We start from the raw sequence: 20,314 nt of genomic DNA on the forward strand, positions 1-20,314 counted from the left end.
TGCTACTAAGGTTTCTTCTTTCCTGGTTCTTTTTTTTTTGGCAGTCCTGGGCTTGAATTCAGAGCCTGAGCACTGTCCTTGGACTTTCTCAAGGCTAGAGCTCTACCACTTGAGCCCCAGCACCACTTCCAGCTTTTTTCTACTTATGTGGTACCGAGGAATCAAACCTGAATCTTCGTGCATGCTAGGCAAGCACTCTACCACTAGGCCAAACTCCCAGCCAGATTCTACTTTTTAAGACTAAGTGCCTCTCTTAATCAAGTGTTGAATTGGACAGTTTCCTCCTTTCTTTTATGGAGTATTAGAGCTCACCTATGCTAAGCAGAGGCCATGCCTCTGCTGCTTTTGCTTTTAGATTTTTCCTTTCAAATAGGGTCTGGTACTTTTGCCCAGGTTAGCCTTGAACTGTGAGCCTCCTTCTAGTACTTCCTAAATAGCTGAGATTATTTACAGGCATCCATCATCATTCCTTGACCTACAGCTGTGCTTTTATGAATGCTACTACCTGTGGTATTTGGTTTTGTGTCTGCAGAAAGGCAAACACTGTACCTCATGCTTCCTTTAGAAACCACAGAACATCTTTTTTAGTTTTTTTAAAAAATTATAAGCATTGAGCATTTCAAAATCTTCAGTATTAAGGAAAAGAAAGAGAGCGAAAAAATAAAGGAAAGGAGAGAGGAAGAAAGAAGAGGAAAAAAGGATGAATACATAGGAATGGAGGTGATAAGAGAGAAAGAAGAAGTGTGCTGGTTCTCTCTAAAGGCAAGTGTATTTAGCATTTATCACACATGTGCGCTCTCATCATAAGGTAAACTGTGCTTATTGTCAAGGAAGTTTGCAAACAAATGCCATAAAATACGGTCCCGTGTTAGGAAATAATAGCAGCAAATTAATAACCATCTGTTAGTTTCATGAAAATAGGAAACTGTGATTTTGGAGTGTGCTTTCCTAGGTCACTGGGAAGAATGAAGATTTTTAGGTCACTTGCTAACTCATAATTTCCACAGATGGTTCTCTTATGCAAGCTGGGCAGATGGATGTCAGAGGAACTTTTCTGACAAACTTCCAAGCTCAGGTAGACTACAGTGCTAACAAAGCTTCACTGTCCACTGAGAAAATGTTTTGTGATGGCAGTGGGAATTTCATGCATATCTGTGAAAGGAGACACCTAGGCTACTCTAAATTAGTTATCTACAGAGGTGAGAAACTGAAGGTACATATCTTGAATTCTACCAATGCCAGGTTTATGGGCGACAGACTGAGGCCTTGTAGAGGTCTATTACGCATACCCTACCTGCTCCAGCAGCTGGCGAAGGCGATGTAGCTGAGACTCCAACTGTTTGTTGTGATCTTCTAAAATCTGCATCCTGGCCTCCAGCCGACCCTTGTGCTGCCGAAGGAGTTTAGCTTCCGCTATGAGCTCAGAATCTTCGGATGTATGGTGAGGAGACACAATAGAGTCGGGAGGGGAGCCAACAGGGAGCCCCCTTCGCAGATGCTGCTCCTTGAGCTGCTCATATTCCACCTGGAGATTCCTAATACAGAAAAGGAACTGATGGAATTTCTACCAAGCTTACTGTCTTCCTTCCCAGACTCTTTGTGAACTCCATCTTTAGCTTGTGGTAACCGTCTCTGAAACACATACTAGTCATAAGATGAGCAGGCAGGAAAGAAATCTGTGGCTTCAAGAAAGAGCAACAGGCATTCATCAACACAACCCCAAAAGCTATCGGGTCTGTAACCCCCAGTTAATTAATATTATGTTAATTAATATTAAAAAAGAAAAAAAAAGGATGGACGGACAAGGACTATAGTGACCTCCATATGAAAGCAAGAGTGATTTGCTTTCTGCTCTCAGGTCTAGCACACCTTTGCTCTTCTTCCAGGTCAGCAATAATCTTTTCCAGTTCTCCCCGCTCTTCTCTTTCAACGGACTTCAGGATCTGGGCTGGGCTCTGGGGCTGGCTCACCGGGGACTCTCCACCAAGCGTCTGGCAGTACTGTTGGATAAGGGCATGCTCGTCCTCCCTAATGAGATAGAGGAGAAGATACAGAGGTTCACATCTGGATGATGAAGTCTTGGGACATACAGGAAGTAGAATCAGTGATGCCCTGGTAGGTGGCTAGACCAAGATTGTTTGTTTTAGAGCTCAGTGTCTCCATAACAAGATTTTCATCCAGCCACACGTGTGTCTGATATATGCAAACTTCCTGTACATGTTTTATATATATAGTCTGTCAGCTATTTCTCACAAATCTCAGCAGAGAAATTTTACTCAACAAAGACACTAAACTAAGACCCAGCAGTCAATGTAAACAAGGCTAATAAGTTAATATAAGCAAGGATTAAACAGTTAATATGAAAGACATTATAGGGAAAAGTCACTCACTGAATACTGAGTTGATTAAAAGACCACTGACTAAAAGTCAGCTAACTTCCTTGTCTTTAGCATTTCATTCTAATCAATTTGGTAATTTTTTTAAACCCATAGGATGGGCTTTATAATATTTATATTCTTTCACTTAAATAATTTAGCACAAATGGAATTTTAGATCTTCATAAAACACAGATATTTTACTTGATAAAATCAGCAGGTAATTTTAGGAGCTATCATTCTGCCTTCAACTATATTCAATGCACTAGAATTCTCCCATTTATGTAACTGCAGTTTAATGAACTAGAGATATCAATAATGGGGTTGAATTACTGACTGATATAAGCAGAAGCATAATGAAAGAGGACGAAGTTGATACATGTACAGTAGGCCTGGATGCTTTCTCCTTAGGAGACAGATCCAGTCAGACCTCCATGTCAACTCATAACTCCTGGATAGTGCTAGTGCAGGGTACAACCTGCACCTGGCTTGTATGGATAACTCTGGTAAACAAGTCCTGGGATTGATGGATATATCAGGAAGAGCTTCAAAGAAAATAACACAAAAGTCGTGTATCTATCAGAGCATAACAGTGCAGCTAGCCCATGACCATGTAAGCAGCATGGCTTCACAAATCTCATAGGAACCCTGTGTGCTCCTCTAGGGCCAGATTATATCCTGAGTTAGCCCCAAAGAACTTGGCATTAGCAGTCCTGGGCTTTTCTCTACTTCACATAGGCCTTGAAATGGCTTGTACTCTTTAAACAGATTCTTGGTACCTGATACTGGGCAAGAGCTTTGATTCTGGGTAAGTGTGAGATAAAAATACAGCCCTGTGTGATCATGGTTTAGTCTGACAAAGAGGAGGAGAACTGAAATTACATCTATGACTTGGTGAGTTCTCAGAAGACACATGCCCTGGGCATGGAGACTGGAGAGAGAAAGAGATCAAGCCAGGGAGGAGAATGAGTGCTATACTTGGGAGTGATCCAGAGCTGAACAGCTGATGCGACTGATTTCACTTCCTTCTTTCATTTTGCTCTCTACCTCTTCTTCCTCCCCTTCTTCCTCTCTACATAGATACACATACATACACCTACACATTTGTGTATACAGAAAGCTACCCATATGCACATGTATTTGATGATTTAGAAACTGTACATAAGACGCATAGAAGGATTAAGGATGAACTAAGCCATGGAATCATATTTGGATTCTTTTTCCTGAAGACAGAGAAAGAGAGAGGCAGGGGTGGTCCCTGGGAAATAAGATGCCTCTACAAGAATCCCATGCTTAGTTTAAAAGAAGAGGAGAAAATGGTCATGTAACTATTGCAGAGAGGTCATGTAACAAAGACTGGCAGCACTGGAAAGCAGACCCAAATCAAAGCACCTAGGTTACCCATGGAGAAAAATCAAAGAGAAACCCGGTAGGGAGATATGGTTGAAGTAAATGGCTAAGAACCAGAATGTTTTGTAAAGATTTTTCAGATAGAAAACAACTTGAGTACGAAAACTGTGTGTGTGTGTGTGTGTGTGTGTGTGTGCATGCGTGTGCACACACACACACACACATACATATCACAGTAGATTTTCTATCCTTTAAGTATAAAGCATCATCAGCAGAAATCAAAACAAAATAATACATCATCTGCAAAGGAAAGCTAAGGCTTAGCTTCTTCTGTCCATAGGAGACTGAATTCAAAGATGATGGACAATGCCCAAAGTCCTAATGGGTAGATGACACAGGCTAAGTACTTGGTCCATATGGACAACGCAAAGGAGGATGGAAGTAGATAGTATTGTCAGGTGTCGGGGATGAACAGGAGGTAAACAGAGACTCCCAGTTTAATTATATACAGTATATAAAAGTATACCTAAAAGAGCAAAGCTGAGTTGGGCCTTTTCTTGTAAGAAATAATATAAGGATATCAATAATACAAACAGAACTTGGACTCCAGAAGCTACCCAGCTGGTCTCATGGCTGTGACTCAACCACAGCTTTTGGCACGGTGTTCCTCTGGAAATGGAAGGCACCATCTAACCTTTAATTCTCTTGGAACATTTATGCTAGCACCTGACCCCTAGGATTCAATTCATTCCTCAATTTAAACATAAACAAAATGTCTTGTTTCAAAAATTGAGTAACACAAAATGAGTCAAAGTTGGATTCAGGATACATTTGCTGGCAATGTTTATGTAGAGCCATTTCTTTTGTGCCATTTGTGGGATCTAGACTATTACTATGATTATCATTGCCATTCACACTGCATTCTTCAGTAAGGTGTCTGCAAGATAATTGGGGCTTCTCTTTAAAAAGAACTTAAAAATAATTTTACATACCATATAATTTAAATCTTAAGTGTTTGTCACAGGTTATTAGACTTAAAGTTAAATATAAGAACAGATACATTGTAGTTCTTAATTACATGTAGTAAAAACCAAGTGCAATTTCTGTAGACAGTACTTGATGTAGTAGATTAAGGTCATCAAATATCAATGGGAGTACTTTGTATTAAACCAGAAAATATTTTTTTAAATGTAGGTCTGCATTAAGACATACCGTTAGATATATAAATATAATTTTCTATATTCATCACACAGAGTAAATACTATCTAGATTACATAATTGGTACCTAGTAGATTACAAAAGAACCATGATTCATTCAATGACCTTTTGGAAGGAGACAAGACACAAAATAAAAGCTTGCTTTCTTATTAAGAGTTGCTCTGTTACAGGCTAAAGATTTGCAAACAATTCTGGTGTGTGTGTGGGGGGGAGGGGAACTGGGGCTAGAAACCAGAGCTCTGTGCTATTTTATTTTATTTATTTAATTTTGCTTAGGTTGGTGTTCTGTCACTTGGGCAATAATTCCAGCCCTCAAATTAATTTTTAATATAGGCTCTGCTTTACCAATATCTTATAAACTTCTAGAACATCTAACAAGTGCCTCTTTTAATCAATTTCAGCACATCACTGCACTGTGGGTGTAAAACAAATATTTGTTCCATGGATGAATTAATACATGTAATGATAATGTGTCAAGTTGCATTCAATTATTAATTATCTCATTATTTTTTTTCTTTTCTGAAACATCTGTGTTGATTTTACCTCTAGCACTTACTCTAATTTGAAGGCAAGATATAGTAGCTTGGAGCACTGCCTGTACTCTGTCCACATAGCAAGACAAATATATTTTAAAGATGTAAGAGGTGAGTCTTAATTATTATTATTTTATGTCATTTAATTCTTCAGAAACTCTGGTGGGAAATATGTTGACTTGGAAGCATATTTAAGGTACTTAAGCAAAGTATATGAGATGCATACTATGAAGAAAGCATTATAATTTTAACTGGAAAGTGTTTCAGATTTGTAGGAACTGAAATTTTTTTTAAAGTATAAAATATTATGGTATCATTGTCCAATACTGAAATACTAATGCTAGACATGTAAAATTAACAGCCTTTATTTATAAGCTTAACGATTAACTAATTTGTAAAATACAAAAGGGATGGCATTTTAGATGAAGTGTTTGCTATTTCTACTTGGCTTTCTCCACAATCTGTTTTTGAAAGCTACCTCTGTGCGGTGTTCTATCGCTTTCCCATTTAGTAGCCTCTTACCAGATCCAAACCCCAATGAACTTACAAGTCACAAGTCACAGAAACTTGACATTATTGGAGTTTTTTTTTTTGGGGGGGTGGGGGGTCCTTGGGCTTGAACCCTGGGCCTGGGCGTTGTCCTTGAACTCTCCAGCTCAAGGCTACCACCCAACCCCTAGAGCCACAGCCCCACTTCCTCTTTTCTGGTGATTAATTGGAGATAAGAATCTTACTTTCTTTCTTTAGTTCCCAGGCTGGCTTGGAATTTCATCCTCAAATCTCAGCCTCCTGTGTAGCTAGGATTACAGTCGTGAGCCACCACCAGCTTTTGGAGTCTTTTTATACAATTCTTCAGAGTTATGTGAATTACAAGGCTCAGAAAACTTCCAAAGGAAAGACGACATAATCAGAGATTATTTGCCAAGCACATTCCAAAAACAACACATTAATGAGGAAATCAGAAATAAAACATTTGGCTAGAAAGCATTTCAAAGGTATTCTAAAGCCATTAAGGCTTTCCCTAGTTCTCAATAAAAGAAAACATTTGCAAGGAAGTTACTTTTCAAAGACGAGTAGAAAGTACTTGCCCAGCTTGTGTGGCCTAATATTGCTAAAGGAAGAGATTATGGACCAGTGAACAAGCACAAGAAAGAGGATTTTCAACTGCCTTCCTCTATGCCAACAGTGAGAGGAAAGAGGCAAAAATCAGGAAAGCAACTCCTTTTGCAATAGCCTCAAAGAAAATAAAGTACCTAGGAATTAGCTTAACTAAGAATGTAAAGGACCTTTTTGATGAAAACTTTAAAACCCTGAAAAAGGAAATTAAAGCAGGACTGAGAAAATCCCATGCTCCTGGATTGGAAGAATCAACATCGTGAAAATGGCAATCTTGCCAAGGGCTATCTACAAATTCAACCAATACCCATCAATATCCCAATGTCATTCTTTAAAGAAATAGAAGAGGCAATCCAAAATTTTATATGGAATAATAAAAGACTCCGTATAGCAAAAACACTTCTTAGCAGAAAGAACAGCGCAGGAGGAATTTCAATACCAAACTTTAGAGTCTATTCCAGAGCTATAATTATCAAAACAGCTTAGTACTGGCACAAGAACAGGCCTGAAGACCAATGGAATAGAACTGAGGACCCAGATATTAAATCACAGACCTATGGCCACCTAATATTTGACAAGGGAGCCAGAAAAATAGAATGAAAGAAAGACAGCCTCTTCAACAAGTGGTGCTGGCAGAACTGGTTAAGCACCTGCAGAAAACTAAAGTTGGATTCTTCTTTGTCACCCTGCACTAGAATTAACTCCAAATGGATCAAAGACCTGGAGGCAAAAGCTGACACACTGAAAACTTTACAAGAAGGAATAGGAGATACACTAGGCCTCCTTGGCACAGGTAGAAACTTTCTTAATAAGGACCAAGAATCACAACAAATCAGAGAAAGGCTGGATAAGTGGGACTGCATTAAACTGCAGAGCTTTTGTATGGCAAAGGACATAGCTAATAAATTAATTAGGAAGCCTACAGAATGGGAGAAGATCGTCACCAACCATATAATGGACAAAGGCCTCATATCTAAAACAGCTCAAAAAATTGAATCACTCCAAAACTAATCTCAAAAGAAACACCCATCCTATTAAAAGATGGGCCAAAGACTTAAAGAGAGTCTTCTCTGAAGAAGAAACAAAAATGGCCTATAGACACATGAAGAAATGCTCAACATCTCTGGTCATAAAAGAAATGCAAATCAAAACAACTCTAAGATTCCACCTCACTCCAGTTAGAATGGCCAGGATCAAGAAAACTAATAACAACAGATGCTGGCCAGGAGTTGATAACTACTACACTGTTGGTGGGAGTGCAAACTCGTTCAACCACTATGGAAAATAGTATGGCAGTTCCTCAAAAGGAGAGCTCCCCTATGACCCAGCAGTTCCACTGCTAGGCATTTACCCAATTGTCCAGAAACAAGGACATACTAAATCCACTAGCACAATGATGTTCATTGCAGCACTATTTATCAAAGCAAAGATATGGAACCAACCTAGATGTCCCTCAGTTGACGAGTGGATCAACAAGATGTGGTATTTGTACACAATGGAATTCTATGCTGCTGTCAGAAAGAACGACATCGCCCCATTTGTTAGGAGATGGAAAGACTTAGAAAAAAAACCATATTAAGTGAAGTAATCCAGACTTAAAGGAACATAGGCTCAATGGTTTCCCTCATTTGTCATAATCAGTAGAAACCTTGGGCTCTCCTAGCAGAGATTTGCAATAGAGAAAAACCTAGATACGTAAGACCATACAGTATGAGGCTAAATGAAAGGACCTCTAGGATATAGAAACAAAAACCATATAATGAGTGATTGTTGTCCTTAATGTACTATGTTATCTCTCATCTCTTTTGCTGTCCCTTGGTTATCTCATATTGTTATAGTTTCTCACTTTGTTATCTGATATATTGGATATATTTGTATTTGGTTATTTGAAATTGGATAGGGAAGGGGGGAAAACAAGATGAGGGGCGGGGGTGGGGGGAGGGAAATGGGGACCAAGACATGAGAAAGGGTATCAATGTATGTGAATTAATGCACCTTTGGCGAATATAATGTAACCCTTCTATTAATTACAATAAAAATATATGAAAAAAAGAAAGAGGATTTTGCAAACAAAGCATGTATCCTACATTTGTAGAATTAGCTTGAATAAAACAATCCTGTCTTGATAGATTAGCTGACCAACATGGGAACTTCTTTTCCCTCAACTTCTATGAAACTAAGCAAATAAACATATCCAGTTTACGTAATCGTGGCTTGAAGGCATAAAATCTAAGCTGACATTCTTGGCACCACACCTATCAGTTTTGATTGGGATCAAAATTCAGAGCCATAGTCCATGAAGATTATTTCTGACATCCATAATACAAGCAGGAGCCTTCCCAGGCTGGGTTAATTTCACGATTTACTTACACACTTCCTGTGGTAGAGCTGCTATCAGTGAGGAAAGACCCGTTTGTTCTTTCCATCTGGGCTAGGCTGAAAAATTAAAAAAAAAAAAAAAAGGAGATGAGAAAATGTGTTCCCACAGAACAGAGTCAACTAGAAATACACATCCTCATCCATTTGTTCAACCACGAGACTTCAGACAAAACAGGAGATGTTGAGTTACACTTCTATCGTCACTACCTTCAGGTCTGGTAGGCAACTTTATGTTATATAATATTGGAAACTCTCCCAATGAATCAATTCTCCCTAATTGATCTCCCAGACCCTCTGGCAGACATTCTAACATTGTTGTGATGGTTTCTCATGTGATGGTTTCTCATGCGATGGTTTCTCATGTTGCAAGACTATGACTTTTCTTTACCAAAGCATAGGACCAAGCCTCTTGGTGCCTGGTCCCTCCATTATTATATCTTCTTATTTTCATGCTCTCTCAACCCTCTACCTCCCTTCCTGAAGGTCAGTAAACAAATCATTCTTTCCCTGATCAATTGCTTCGTAGTAGATTTTCCCAGCAGCCCCAATGTGTCTTTGTCCAAAAATCATTAACCTTGACTCACTTCAAATGTGATTATTTCTAAAATGCTTAAGTAGCATTTATTAGGCCAAATCGTTTACAAGAACCACAGTATAATAGCCAGTTTCATGTTGTTTGGAAATGCTAAAACAAACCTCACTCACAAAACAACAGCATACATTTAATTACAGTTTATAATTCATACGTGTACCATCTCCTGAGAATACTTCCAATTCCTGCTTCCAGTCACTGAAACTAGGTTACATTATCTAAATCCTGCCTGTACAGTGTCTGGGTTCTCATGAGCTCTGTAATCACAGCCTACTGAGATTTACAGCTCAGAATAAATAGCAATGTGCTTGGTAATGCGAAATTGCCCCATGTAAAGATGACAGCCCAGATTCCTGCAAAACTTCATTCTATAAAGGGATGTTAACAGCGTCAGATTAATACACAAAAGAATCGATTCTGGGTGGCAGTGGAGAAGGTCTCACTGTTTCTTACCGGGTAGCATACTGCTCTATTCTCGAGTGAGTATCATCATGAAACAGCTGGGGAGACTGTGAGGGGCTGTAAAAGAAAACAAACAATGTTATGCCCAAATATTAATAGGCACAACTAGCAGGAATGTTAGTTTAGTTAAATAATGGATTGGCCATGCAAACACACCACCAGAATTGTTACCCAGAATGCAATTTAGTAATCACCCAGGACTAGTACACCTGCTCAGAACACCCTTCTGCAGGACGGCTGTGAATACTCACTCATAGTGCTCTGGCCACATACTGATGAGTGTGATAGGACTGTAGAGAGGGGAGAGGGAGACAAAAGCCACAGAACAAACACTTTAGAGCAATGTCAGACAAAGGTATGTGTGGGGGAGGGGGGCAGAGTTGCTTTCCACTCACAGGTGGATACCCTGACATTCACTGTGGCAAAATCCAAAGCAAGTGAAGTCACTATGTATTCTAGAGAAGATGCTCTGTATTCAAGTATCCTCAGGAAGGGGGAGGACGAGAGCGCCTTGGACTCTTTTCACAGCATATTTATTACTATCAGGATAGCAAGGGCTTTTTAGAAGAGTCATATTTTAAAAAAATAAAGAGTTGAATGTTCTAAAATTGCTCAAAAATAATAGGATAATTTTAAAGGGAGCATTTTAGAACATTCTAAGGAGAGATGCAATCCTATCTTTTATTTCTTTCCTGGTGAAGAAACTTAATAAAAAAGGTGACATTATATACATATTTATGTACATATATATGTATGATAACAGTAGAGCTGAAGTAAAATTGTATTTTTCTGATTCAGTATACAGTATTTTTGTATAAAAATTCAGATGTACCCAAAGAAGTCAACTGCACAGATCTATTGGGAAAAAGCTGCAAGCTGTACACCTTCTCCTACATCTGGCTAGAAGTGCTCTGGCACTCCAGTACACTGAAAGTAACTTCTCTGATCAGGACACACATTCTTCCAGCACAGCTGTATCCCCCAATGCAATCTAAAAAGTGCACAGAGGAAAAGGTGTTTTACCTGAACCCACATACTTGGTCTAACAGTTGTACAGGGGACAATCCAAAACTCTTGTACATTTTATTGGTTCCCCAATCTCCTTTGAATACAATTGTTCCCATTCTGAAACAAATTCAAATCCTAACTTATTGGGAAAAGAGCTGGGGGGACATAAGTGAAGGAGAAATTTAAACGTGTACAGAAATAATTAGTTGTCTATTTCATAAACGTTTCCTGCAAAAGCTAAAGCTGACTGAAGCAAAATGATTCTAGACTTCCTTGATTCTTTTTTCTGGAGTATGTATGTACTTAAGAGAAGGTTAGTGATCTCATACATATGAAGGGCTATTTCTGGAATTCAAGTAGACTGTACAACTTAACATGAACCTGAAACAGAAGAAAAATATGTACTTTTTATATTTCTGATTTTCATAGACCCTGAAAAAACATTGTGAAATATGTTTGACTGGTCTTTGCAAGATGAATTCAGTGAGCACAAAAATAATTTATTAATGAAGACAAGAATGGCAAAGGCAAAGACTGGAGGAAAATTTTCTTTAAAAACAATTTTAAGCTTATTTGTTACAGAAAAATATGAAGAACAGAAAAAAAATCAAACATTAGACTTCCTTGAATTCAAAGCATTTTGATTTTCAGAAAAAAATTTAAGTGATGAAATTTCATACCTAATTCTCAAGTTAAAAACAAGGCAGACCGGGAGTTTGGCTTACTGATAGAGTTCCTGCCTAGCATGCATGAAGACCCAGGTTCAGTTCCTCGGTACAACATATACAGAAAAAGCTGGAAATGGTGCTGTGTCTGAAGTGGTAGAGTTATAGCCTTGAGAAAGCACAAGGACAGTGTCCAGGCCCTGAGTTCAAGCCCTGTGACTGGCAAAAACAAACAAAAAAGAAAAAGAAACAAGGCACTAAACAGTTAAACCTACAATTGAGTAGGATTGAAAATAAGTTGAGGACTGCAGCTTAGTGATACAATTCTTGTCAAGTATACTGGAGCCTTAGGTTCTGTTTTTAGCACTGATCAATTAATCAGTGATAGGAATACATAGATAATGATAAGACCAAACCAAGTGTTAGCCTAGACTTCACAATTCAGCCCCATTGATTTCCAGTGTGGTGGCTGAGCAGGGAGTTTTATGACTCTCATTCTAATATGCAAGGGATCGACTTTACTAATTATAATTACTTTATAAAAACCCAATGAACCTAGTGCTTCTTTTAGTGCCTTCAATTCCTGACAGTGCCCTGCTTACACGTCTGTGCTTTGTCTTCCTTGATCTACCTGTTCCAGATCAATTTATGAGGGTTCCAGCACTGCTCTTCCAGAGGAAATCTCACTGTCTCCCCTGTCCTCTCAGGACACCCCATCTTGTCCTTCATGCTTGGGCTCCTACCAATCCCTTTGCTCTTATTGTTACTGCTGTGTTTCCCACAACATCTGGGTTTCCCACACCATCTTACCAGAAACTCTCCGCCTCCTCTGAGCCCATCAAACACTCCACGTGTGGCCTTATTCGACTTTCAGGTCTCAGCTGAGCTGTCTCTGTCTAGCCCAGTGTGCCCACCTCACAATTACTTTCCATGAAACTTATCTGTGTTACTTAAGCAATACCGGAGAAGAGGCAATTTTACTTTTTTTAAAACAAATCTTCAGGGAAATCTAACTTTCTAGCTAATAGTAATTTCTCCTATCTCTCAAACAGCTGTTGCCACTAGTTTAGCTTGTCAGGTTTACTATTTTTAACAACACATTCTCTAATTTTACTTATTTATGTTACTTAGAAAATTTTGGATATATACTTATACAATTAAGTGGATAATCCTTATCATGAATATGTTTACCCCTTTTAGTAATTACTCGTTCACTCATAAATACTTTTCATGCATGTATATAATTACTGGTCAGAGGATAAAACATTGCAATTTGCAAGGATGGGAGAAAAAGGAGGCCAAAGAAAACTGCAAGAAGCCCCATAAACAATTTTAAGCCCTTCATAGCTTCATTGGCTTTTCATCAGTGCCCTCCTCCCACAAACAGGAGAATAAACAAAACAATTTTTTTACTACCTACTCACACAAGTTGTTATACCAGAAGATTAAGTGTGCCAGTATCAGAAAAAGCTCAGCAGAAAAAGAAATATGAACCTTAACAAATCCAGCGTTGCAGCTAGGATTCTAAAATGGAAAACAAAACAAAACAAAAAAAAAGCCCACCATATCCAGTTCCCCATATATTTATATATCCTTCCCAATAGGAATCTTCTGATATCTGACCCAATCTCTTTCCTTTTTTTCCTTTTCCTTCCCTTTCCTTTCCTTTCTTTCCCTTTCCCTTTTGCTTTTCTTCCCTCCCTTCATTTCCTCTCCTCCTCCTCCTCCCCTACCTCTTCTTCCTCCACTCCTTCTCCTTTTCTTTTTTCTCCTAAGACAGAATCTTCCTATGTGGCCAGCTAGGCTAATCTGGACCTTACTTATATAGCCCAGGCTGCACTATATGTTCAGCCCTCCTGCCTCTTGAGTGCTGGAGTTACAGGTATGTGCCACAAAGCCTATACTTCCTCTTTTCTTTCTCTTGTTTCCCTCTCCGTGAAAATTTACACTAAGCAAGGTGAGGCACTACACCTATGTCTCAAAATTGAGGCATGCATTTTCTGGCATTTCTTCTCTCTTTTCTTTTTCTTTAAAAAAGTCACTCAGAATTGAATGTTCCACGCCAGTGACTATTTTGACATCAAGAGGCAAACTAATAATGTTTAAAAGGAACATCAAGCATGCATCTCTCTGCATGGTACCTGGGAACCTTGTTGATATTTTGGACATGGGTGTCAATGGTTTATCAGAGATCAAAGCACATTGCTCAGTTCAAACTTATCAAATCATTTCATAAATTAAAGCATACTTCTATGCTCCAAATAGCCCAAAGGTTAATTGACTCTTCTACAAATAGAAGGAACATTTTTTTCATAAGGTGTTCAGAACAGTTAGACTGTGTTTTGGGTACTAAAACAAATAATGATTAGTGTACAACCTTTTTAATAAAAAAGTAAGAAGCATATTCACAAAACAAATGGACCAAACATCTGACTTTCCTAAAGGTGTTTAAACGGCTCTCATTAAAATAAGACCACTTTCACGAAATCTGTTACAAAGTATACTGCAGAAACAATCAGTAAAGTATAGCACATAGTCTGATGTCAAGGACTTATTGAAAAAGTTGAATTACTTCTCATGTTTTAGTTGTGTTATATATATATACATACATATATATCTCTATATATGAACTTACCCATGTAAAAGAAAAACACCTAAACTTCTTCCTCTATATGAAACTAGGCAAAATCATCTATGCTGCTATGTTGACATCATCTATTGATCTATATAGATCACCAGAACAAATGAGATTGTTACGGTTTTCTGATTATTTTTCACATACAAAAGAGAACGAACTATGAATTTTCAAAGTTAAAGGAAAGTTTTACTTGGCAAAAATTTCACTCAGTCCATACTCATATACTGCAATTTTCTGTATTCATGAGATAGAAAATTTCAGGCTTCATGCTCACTGGAGGGTTTTTTTTTCTTCTGCCAAAACTTTATTGTTCTCTAACTGCCACTCTGGGGACAAGTAGCAATACCAGCTCATTTTCTCCACATGATGCCCAGGAGAATGGTCTTGGCAGGCATACTAATGCTAGTATTTTGTGTGTGTGTGTGTGTGTGTGTGTGTGTGTGTGTGTGTGTGTGTGTGTGTGTGTGTGTGTGTGCTTATGCATGCTAGTGTTGATGCCTGACCTCAGGAACTCGCATTTTTACTTAGCTTCTTTGTTCAGAGCTGGTACTCTACCATTTGAGACACATCTCTACTTGTGGCTTTTTGTAGGTTAATTGGAAATTTAAAAAAAAATCTCTTGGCTCTCTTCCCAGCCTGGAGCTTAACCACAAACCTCAGATCTCAGCCTTTTGAGCACCTAGGATTACAGGTGTGAGACACTGGCACCTGGTTGGTGTTACGCATTCATTATCTTGTTTATTTGGTTTTACTTTTATTATGTTTATTTATTAATTTACTTTTGAGGGAGGTCAGCATTAGGCTGACCTCGAATTCACTGTGTTGCTCAAGCTGGCATCGAACTCACATTCCTCCTGCCTCAAGCTCCTGAGTTCTGGGATTTTACTGGTGTGTCACCACGCCCAGTCGGTCCTGATCATTTCAGCAGTGATTCAGTGACTTCAAATCAAGTCCATCTTTATGTACAATTGTTTGGTAATAAAGTTACTTCCTTGCAGTTCTGGCTCATTTAAAACTTTTTTTTTTCATTTCATGCTAAAAATTCTTTTTGTCCCCCGTAGCTTTATCATCCCATAGATATTTTGTTATCCTTAAGTAAATCAGGCCTAGAAAAAGAAAGGATCCTTGTTTCCCCATACAGGTGCACACTAGATTTAGCAAACAAACCAAAAGTAAAAACATTTGGTGGTATGCATGTAAGTGTATACAAATATATTAACTGAAATACAAAGTATAAGTCAGGTTATGAGTACAATGTTGCCTGGTCAATGCTTCCCCTTCTTTTGTTCTCCTGGATCAAAATACTTTCAAAAGGAAAATAACCAGAACAAGAGTTGATCAATATAGAAATATTTAAGGTTAAGCGTGGACTTTTAGTTGTGACACCAACAAAAGTAAATAATAAAACTTCACAACTGAAAGAATAATTTTAGACTTAAAACCTCTTCTAAAATGAACACTTTGCTAGGACACACATCTTTTTGGTATTAAATGACTCCTCTTTGGTGTTGCTAATTTTCATATAGAACTGTGAGTGGGGCATGGTAGTGTATGCCTGTAATCTCAATTGCTTCGAAGGAGGTATAGGGGGATTGAGGTCTGAGGAGGCCTTGGCAAAAGCACAACGTAGTACCTGAAAAATGAGTTAAAAACAAAAGGACAAGAATATGGCTCAAGAGGCAGAGCTTCTGCCTAGCAAGTGGAAGGCCCTCAGTAAAATCCCCAGTACCTTGGCCAGGCAAAGAGCTCAGAGGGCTGAGATCTGAGAATTTTGGTTCAAAGCCAGCCACGACATGAAAGTCTGTGAGATTCTTATCTCCAATGAACCATCAGAAAATCGGAAGTGGCTCTGCGGATCAATGTTTTAGAGCACTAGCCTTGAGTTAAAGAGCTCAGGGATAGCACGCAGGCCCAGAGTTCAAGCCTCATGACTGATCAAACAAACAAATCCCCAGTACCACCTAAAAGAGGGGAAGAATATCACATACAGTGCTTGCACAAGACTGAATAGTAAGTTGAACTCACGTCTCTAAATTGTCCCCTTCAAGAACTGTCTGGACAGGCAAGTAACCAAGCCGAGGGTGCTTGGTGAAGTATTTCTTTGACCTGAACTTGTTCTTCAGCACCTTGGTGAAGTCTCGCACATCCTCTCCAGATGTTGTCTACAGGGGTTAGAGGGAATAGTTCTCATTAAAGTTGGAGGAGTGGGCATCCATACTAAAAGCAGAGCAGATATGAGTTCCTGGACTTAGATACCAGGTTCTCAGGGTTGTTTACAACATTCTCTGGAATAAGATACAATAAATACCATGAAAACACATAACAATGGGGATTCATCCCTAAATATATCCACTGATATTTTTATTTCCTGGTGAAATTAAGGCACAGCTAGCTCAAGGCTCTGCCTTGGAAGAGCTGCCTTTGTCTATTCCCAGCCCTGCAGACATAGAATTATTTCACCAGGACCAAACTGTTAATGCTTCCTTAGACATTTCAAGACAATTAGTTTACATAACCACTTGGCTTGAGACATGCTGAAATTACCACAGACTTGAGTTACTTTCTCCTTATCTTTTCCTACAAATCGTTCCTGAAGCCCCAATTTTCCATTTATCACCAATTTGAGTCTTTCTTTGCAACACAGACACCAACTTCAGTTCTTCTGAAGATATATTTAAAGATTCATTACAAAACTGAATGAACACATTGCTGGTCTGCCTTCCATTTTGTTGCTGAGTCTAACGATGAATAAGCCCCAGTCTTACAGCTTTATAAAGATTTTTCTACAGTTATAGCCTGAGTGATATATAGGTTTGTTTCCTCTGTTGTCTGCGTCTGGTCTCCATTCTCTTTCCTCCATGACAAGAATGCCTAAGACTCACTAATGTTTTAAAACTTGAAGATGTATTTTGAATATATTTATTTTTATTTGCATTTCCTTGATGGCTGAGGAGGTTGTTCTTCATGTATTAATCTTTAACTTATTAATCATTCATATTTCTCCTTCTGAGAACTGTCTCCTTGCCATTTATTAATTGAATTATTTGTTCTATTGCTAATTAATTACACTCTTTATGTATTTTAGATATTAATCCATTATCTGTTGGACTGGTAAGAATGATTCTACTCTATGGCGTGTCCCTTAATTCTGGTAATTGTTTGTTTTGTTTGCCAAAACTTCTTAATTTGATGTGGTCCCATATGTCCTTTATCGCTTATTTCCACAGCTATGATGTCTTAATCAGAAGTACCTACACTTTTTTCTTCCAAAGTGTTTCCTGTGTCTTCATATGGTCATTTCAATGCCCCCCCCCCCCAGCCCTACATTCAGATCTGTGCTCCACTTGGAGCTGATGTTGGTTGGTCTGGGTGAGGGATGGGGGTCTAGTTTCCGTCTTCTGCATGTAGATAACCAGTTTCCTTAGTCAACCTGCATAGAGTTGTGTTACCTTCCATCTTCTCCCTTCCCATCTAAATGTGTTCACTTTCTAATAAACAATAAGGGAAACTTTTCACTCTGCTCTAGGTTGGATAAACAACAAAAGAGGTGTGAATAAGCCCAAGCTATTTATAATCTAAACTTTATCAATTGTCAAATTATTCAAACAAACATGTCTAGTATGGATAGCCCTGCTGTCAGGAGGACTTGTCAACAGATTCATGTTAAGCCCTTTTCTGAACAGCTGAAAATAAACTATAATCATCTGGAGTTATGGGGATATAGATCATCCAAAATATGAACCAGATGTGCCAGTGAAAAGCTACTTATGAAAAGCTCAAGGTAAGTCTGGAGGAACAGGGTTGCTAAGAGAGATGGCAGTTTGTAGATATGAAGAACTTACTGGACAGGATAGGAACAATGAACAGAATAAAGATGAGAGTAAAGAAGGAGCAGAATACCAAGGATGGGAATTAAACCAAGCAAATGACATTCACTATTCTATCTTGAGTATTGCACCAGAGCCAGCCAAATTTCTGTATATTTCTCTTTATTATCTTATGCAGAGGAGAAAATGGGAAGCTACTTTCTATATTTGAAATGCAAAGCAAAGAAGATGCTGTGTAATGATAAGCGTTTACATATGACCCAATCATATCTCAGTCTGTTTTTAGGACACAGTTAATAAAAATTACTAAATAAAGCAATGTCCTCTAGCTTTTACTTGGCATGGTGAGGGTTTTGTTCTTGTTGTTGCTGTTGTTTTTCTAAATCTCTTAGGCCAGTGGTTTTCAAACTTGGTTCAATATCCAGGTTTCCAGTTTAACATTTGGAGTTGTTAAGGTTGTTGAAAAGACTAGGTGCACAAGGAATCTTTATCTTTACCTGGTCTGCCTCTGTCAGCATTACAGTGGTCATTAGCAATGACCACTCTGTGAATATGCTAATGTCTAATCACAGAGCAAACTGTCATCATTTAAAGGTCTATGTCCCTTAAGACTTGCCCAGCATTAATGTGTGCTCTGTCTCAGGGAATTTGTTTTTGAAATGTTCATGGATAGGAATTGATATTGCATGTGGACTTAGATGACTGGCTGCTTCAACTGATAACCATGTTCTCCTAGCTTATCAACAGTTGGGTTCCTGTATAGGCTCTGTTTGAGAGAGAAAAAAAATAACAACTCCCTCCAAAGTTTAACTCAAATTGCATATCATATGTTGTTTATTCAAATATATTTAAGGCAGAGAAGACCAAAGCAAAATCCATTATACCAAAAAATACTTTCCTCTACTCCCACCAATATCTATCCAGTTACTCAAAAACTTATAGCAGAAACTGAAATTAAATTGTTAGTAATGAGGTTTATATCAATCTATTTTTAATACGTGCATATAGAAAGAGAACATTTTATCTCCTCAATGATCTTTTACACTGAAGGAGAAAACTACCACCCAAATCAGTTATCTAAAGAGTATTAATTCTTTGATACTATAAAGTTTATGAAGTACTAAAAGAAAATGTGGAAAGTAACTCATCCCTTAGTAACCAGGGATTACATTCAACTTAGAAGGATGCAATTCTTAGATGGAATAGGGCCAAGAAAATGACTTAAGCCTACTTTTGTACCAAAAGTGTTAAAATATTTATACACAATTGGTCTAATTTGCTACCTAAGGCTAGTTCCTAATAATTCTCTATTTTATAGTGCTAAAGCGACAGTTTGGTTAGAAAAGAAAACAGAAAAAGAGGACCACACACTGACCGTATGGATATAATCAAATTCAAGTCTATCTTACATTAGTTAAAATACTTTGTTCATTTATTTTTAAAGCAGGTAACTCATGCAATTATGATGGGAAGGGGAAATGAAGAGGAACACATTACCATACAAATGACTCAACATTTAAACAGCACAAATATGTCATAAAAGAGTAAATTCTTTCCTGATGGGAAGGAGGGACACAGGAGAGTCTGCACACCCTCTTCATAAGAGCAGGGATGGCAGAGACCCGCACCTTACAAATTGCTGCCCTTCTTGTAAAGAGATTATCCTCAGGTTTTTTGAGCACAAATATGGACATTTTACAGGAGAACATATTTTTAAGTTTGGTTGAGTTTGTATAGCTATATTGAAATGCATGTATAATGCCCTCCCTGTTTCCATATTTCAAACTATTATTCTTTGCTTAAATGCTGACACCTCACAGAGCTTCAAAGATATAAGTACATGCAGAAAGGCTCTTTCTTCTCCTTCACAAAAGACACAGAAGAATCTGGAATTCAGAAGTGCAAACTACCACAGTATTTGCAACCAAACAGGCCCTGAAGTACTTTATGATGACTTCAGCTCCAAAGACTCCTCTACCGATGCCACAAAGCCAGAGGAGCAACCTGGAACCAATTATTTACAACCTGCAAAAACATCTCAAAGGCAAAACACTCTATTCCTAATTGTTAATGACTTAAAGCACAAAGGACCCAAAATAAAACAAATAAAACTACACATGCTTTTCATCTCCCAGGGGTCATTTTGTTCTA

At 38.2% G+C, this 20,314-nt stretch overlaps 1 protein-coding gene across 1 annotated transcript in view; it reads right to left on the bottom strand.

Annotated features, from left to right (window-relative positions):
* Utrn (utrophin) overlaps window positions 1-20,314 on the bottom strand; it is a 402,939-nt gene that overhangs the window by 16,357 nt on the left and 366,268 nt on the right. Inside the window, exons 65-70 of the mRNA XM_090338004.1 lie at window positions 16,362-16,498; window positions 10,277-10,315; window positions 10,017-10,082; window positions 8,963-9,028; window positions 1,870-2,028; window positions 1,295-1,535 (exon numbers count right to left, since the gene is read on the bottom strand). Coding sequence (XP_090194130.1) covers window positions 1,295-1,535; window positions 1,870-2,028; window positions 8,963-9,028; window positions 10,017-10,082; window positions 10,277-10,315; window positions 16,362-16,498 — 708 coding nt within the window. The remainder of the gene's footprint in view (window positions 1-1,294; window positions 1,536-1,869; window positions 2,029-8,962; window positions 9,029-10,016; window positions 10,083-10,276; window positions 10,316-16,361; window positions 16,499-20,314) is intronic.

The sequence above is a fragment of the Megascapheus bottae genome, chromosome 8 (genome assembly GCF_031878675.1).
Source record: "Megascapheus bottae isolate mThoBot1 chromosome 8, mThoBot2.hap1, whole genome shotgun sequence".
In the NCBI taxonomy this organism is placed as follows: Eukaryota; Metazoa; Chordata; class Mammalia; order Rodentia; family Geomyidae; genus Megascapheus; species Megascapheus bottae.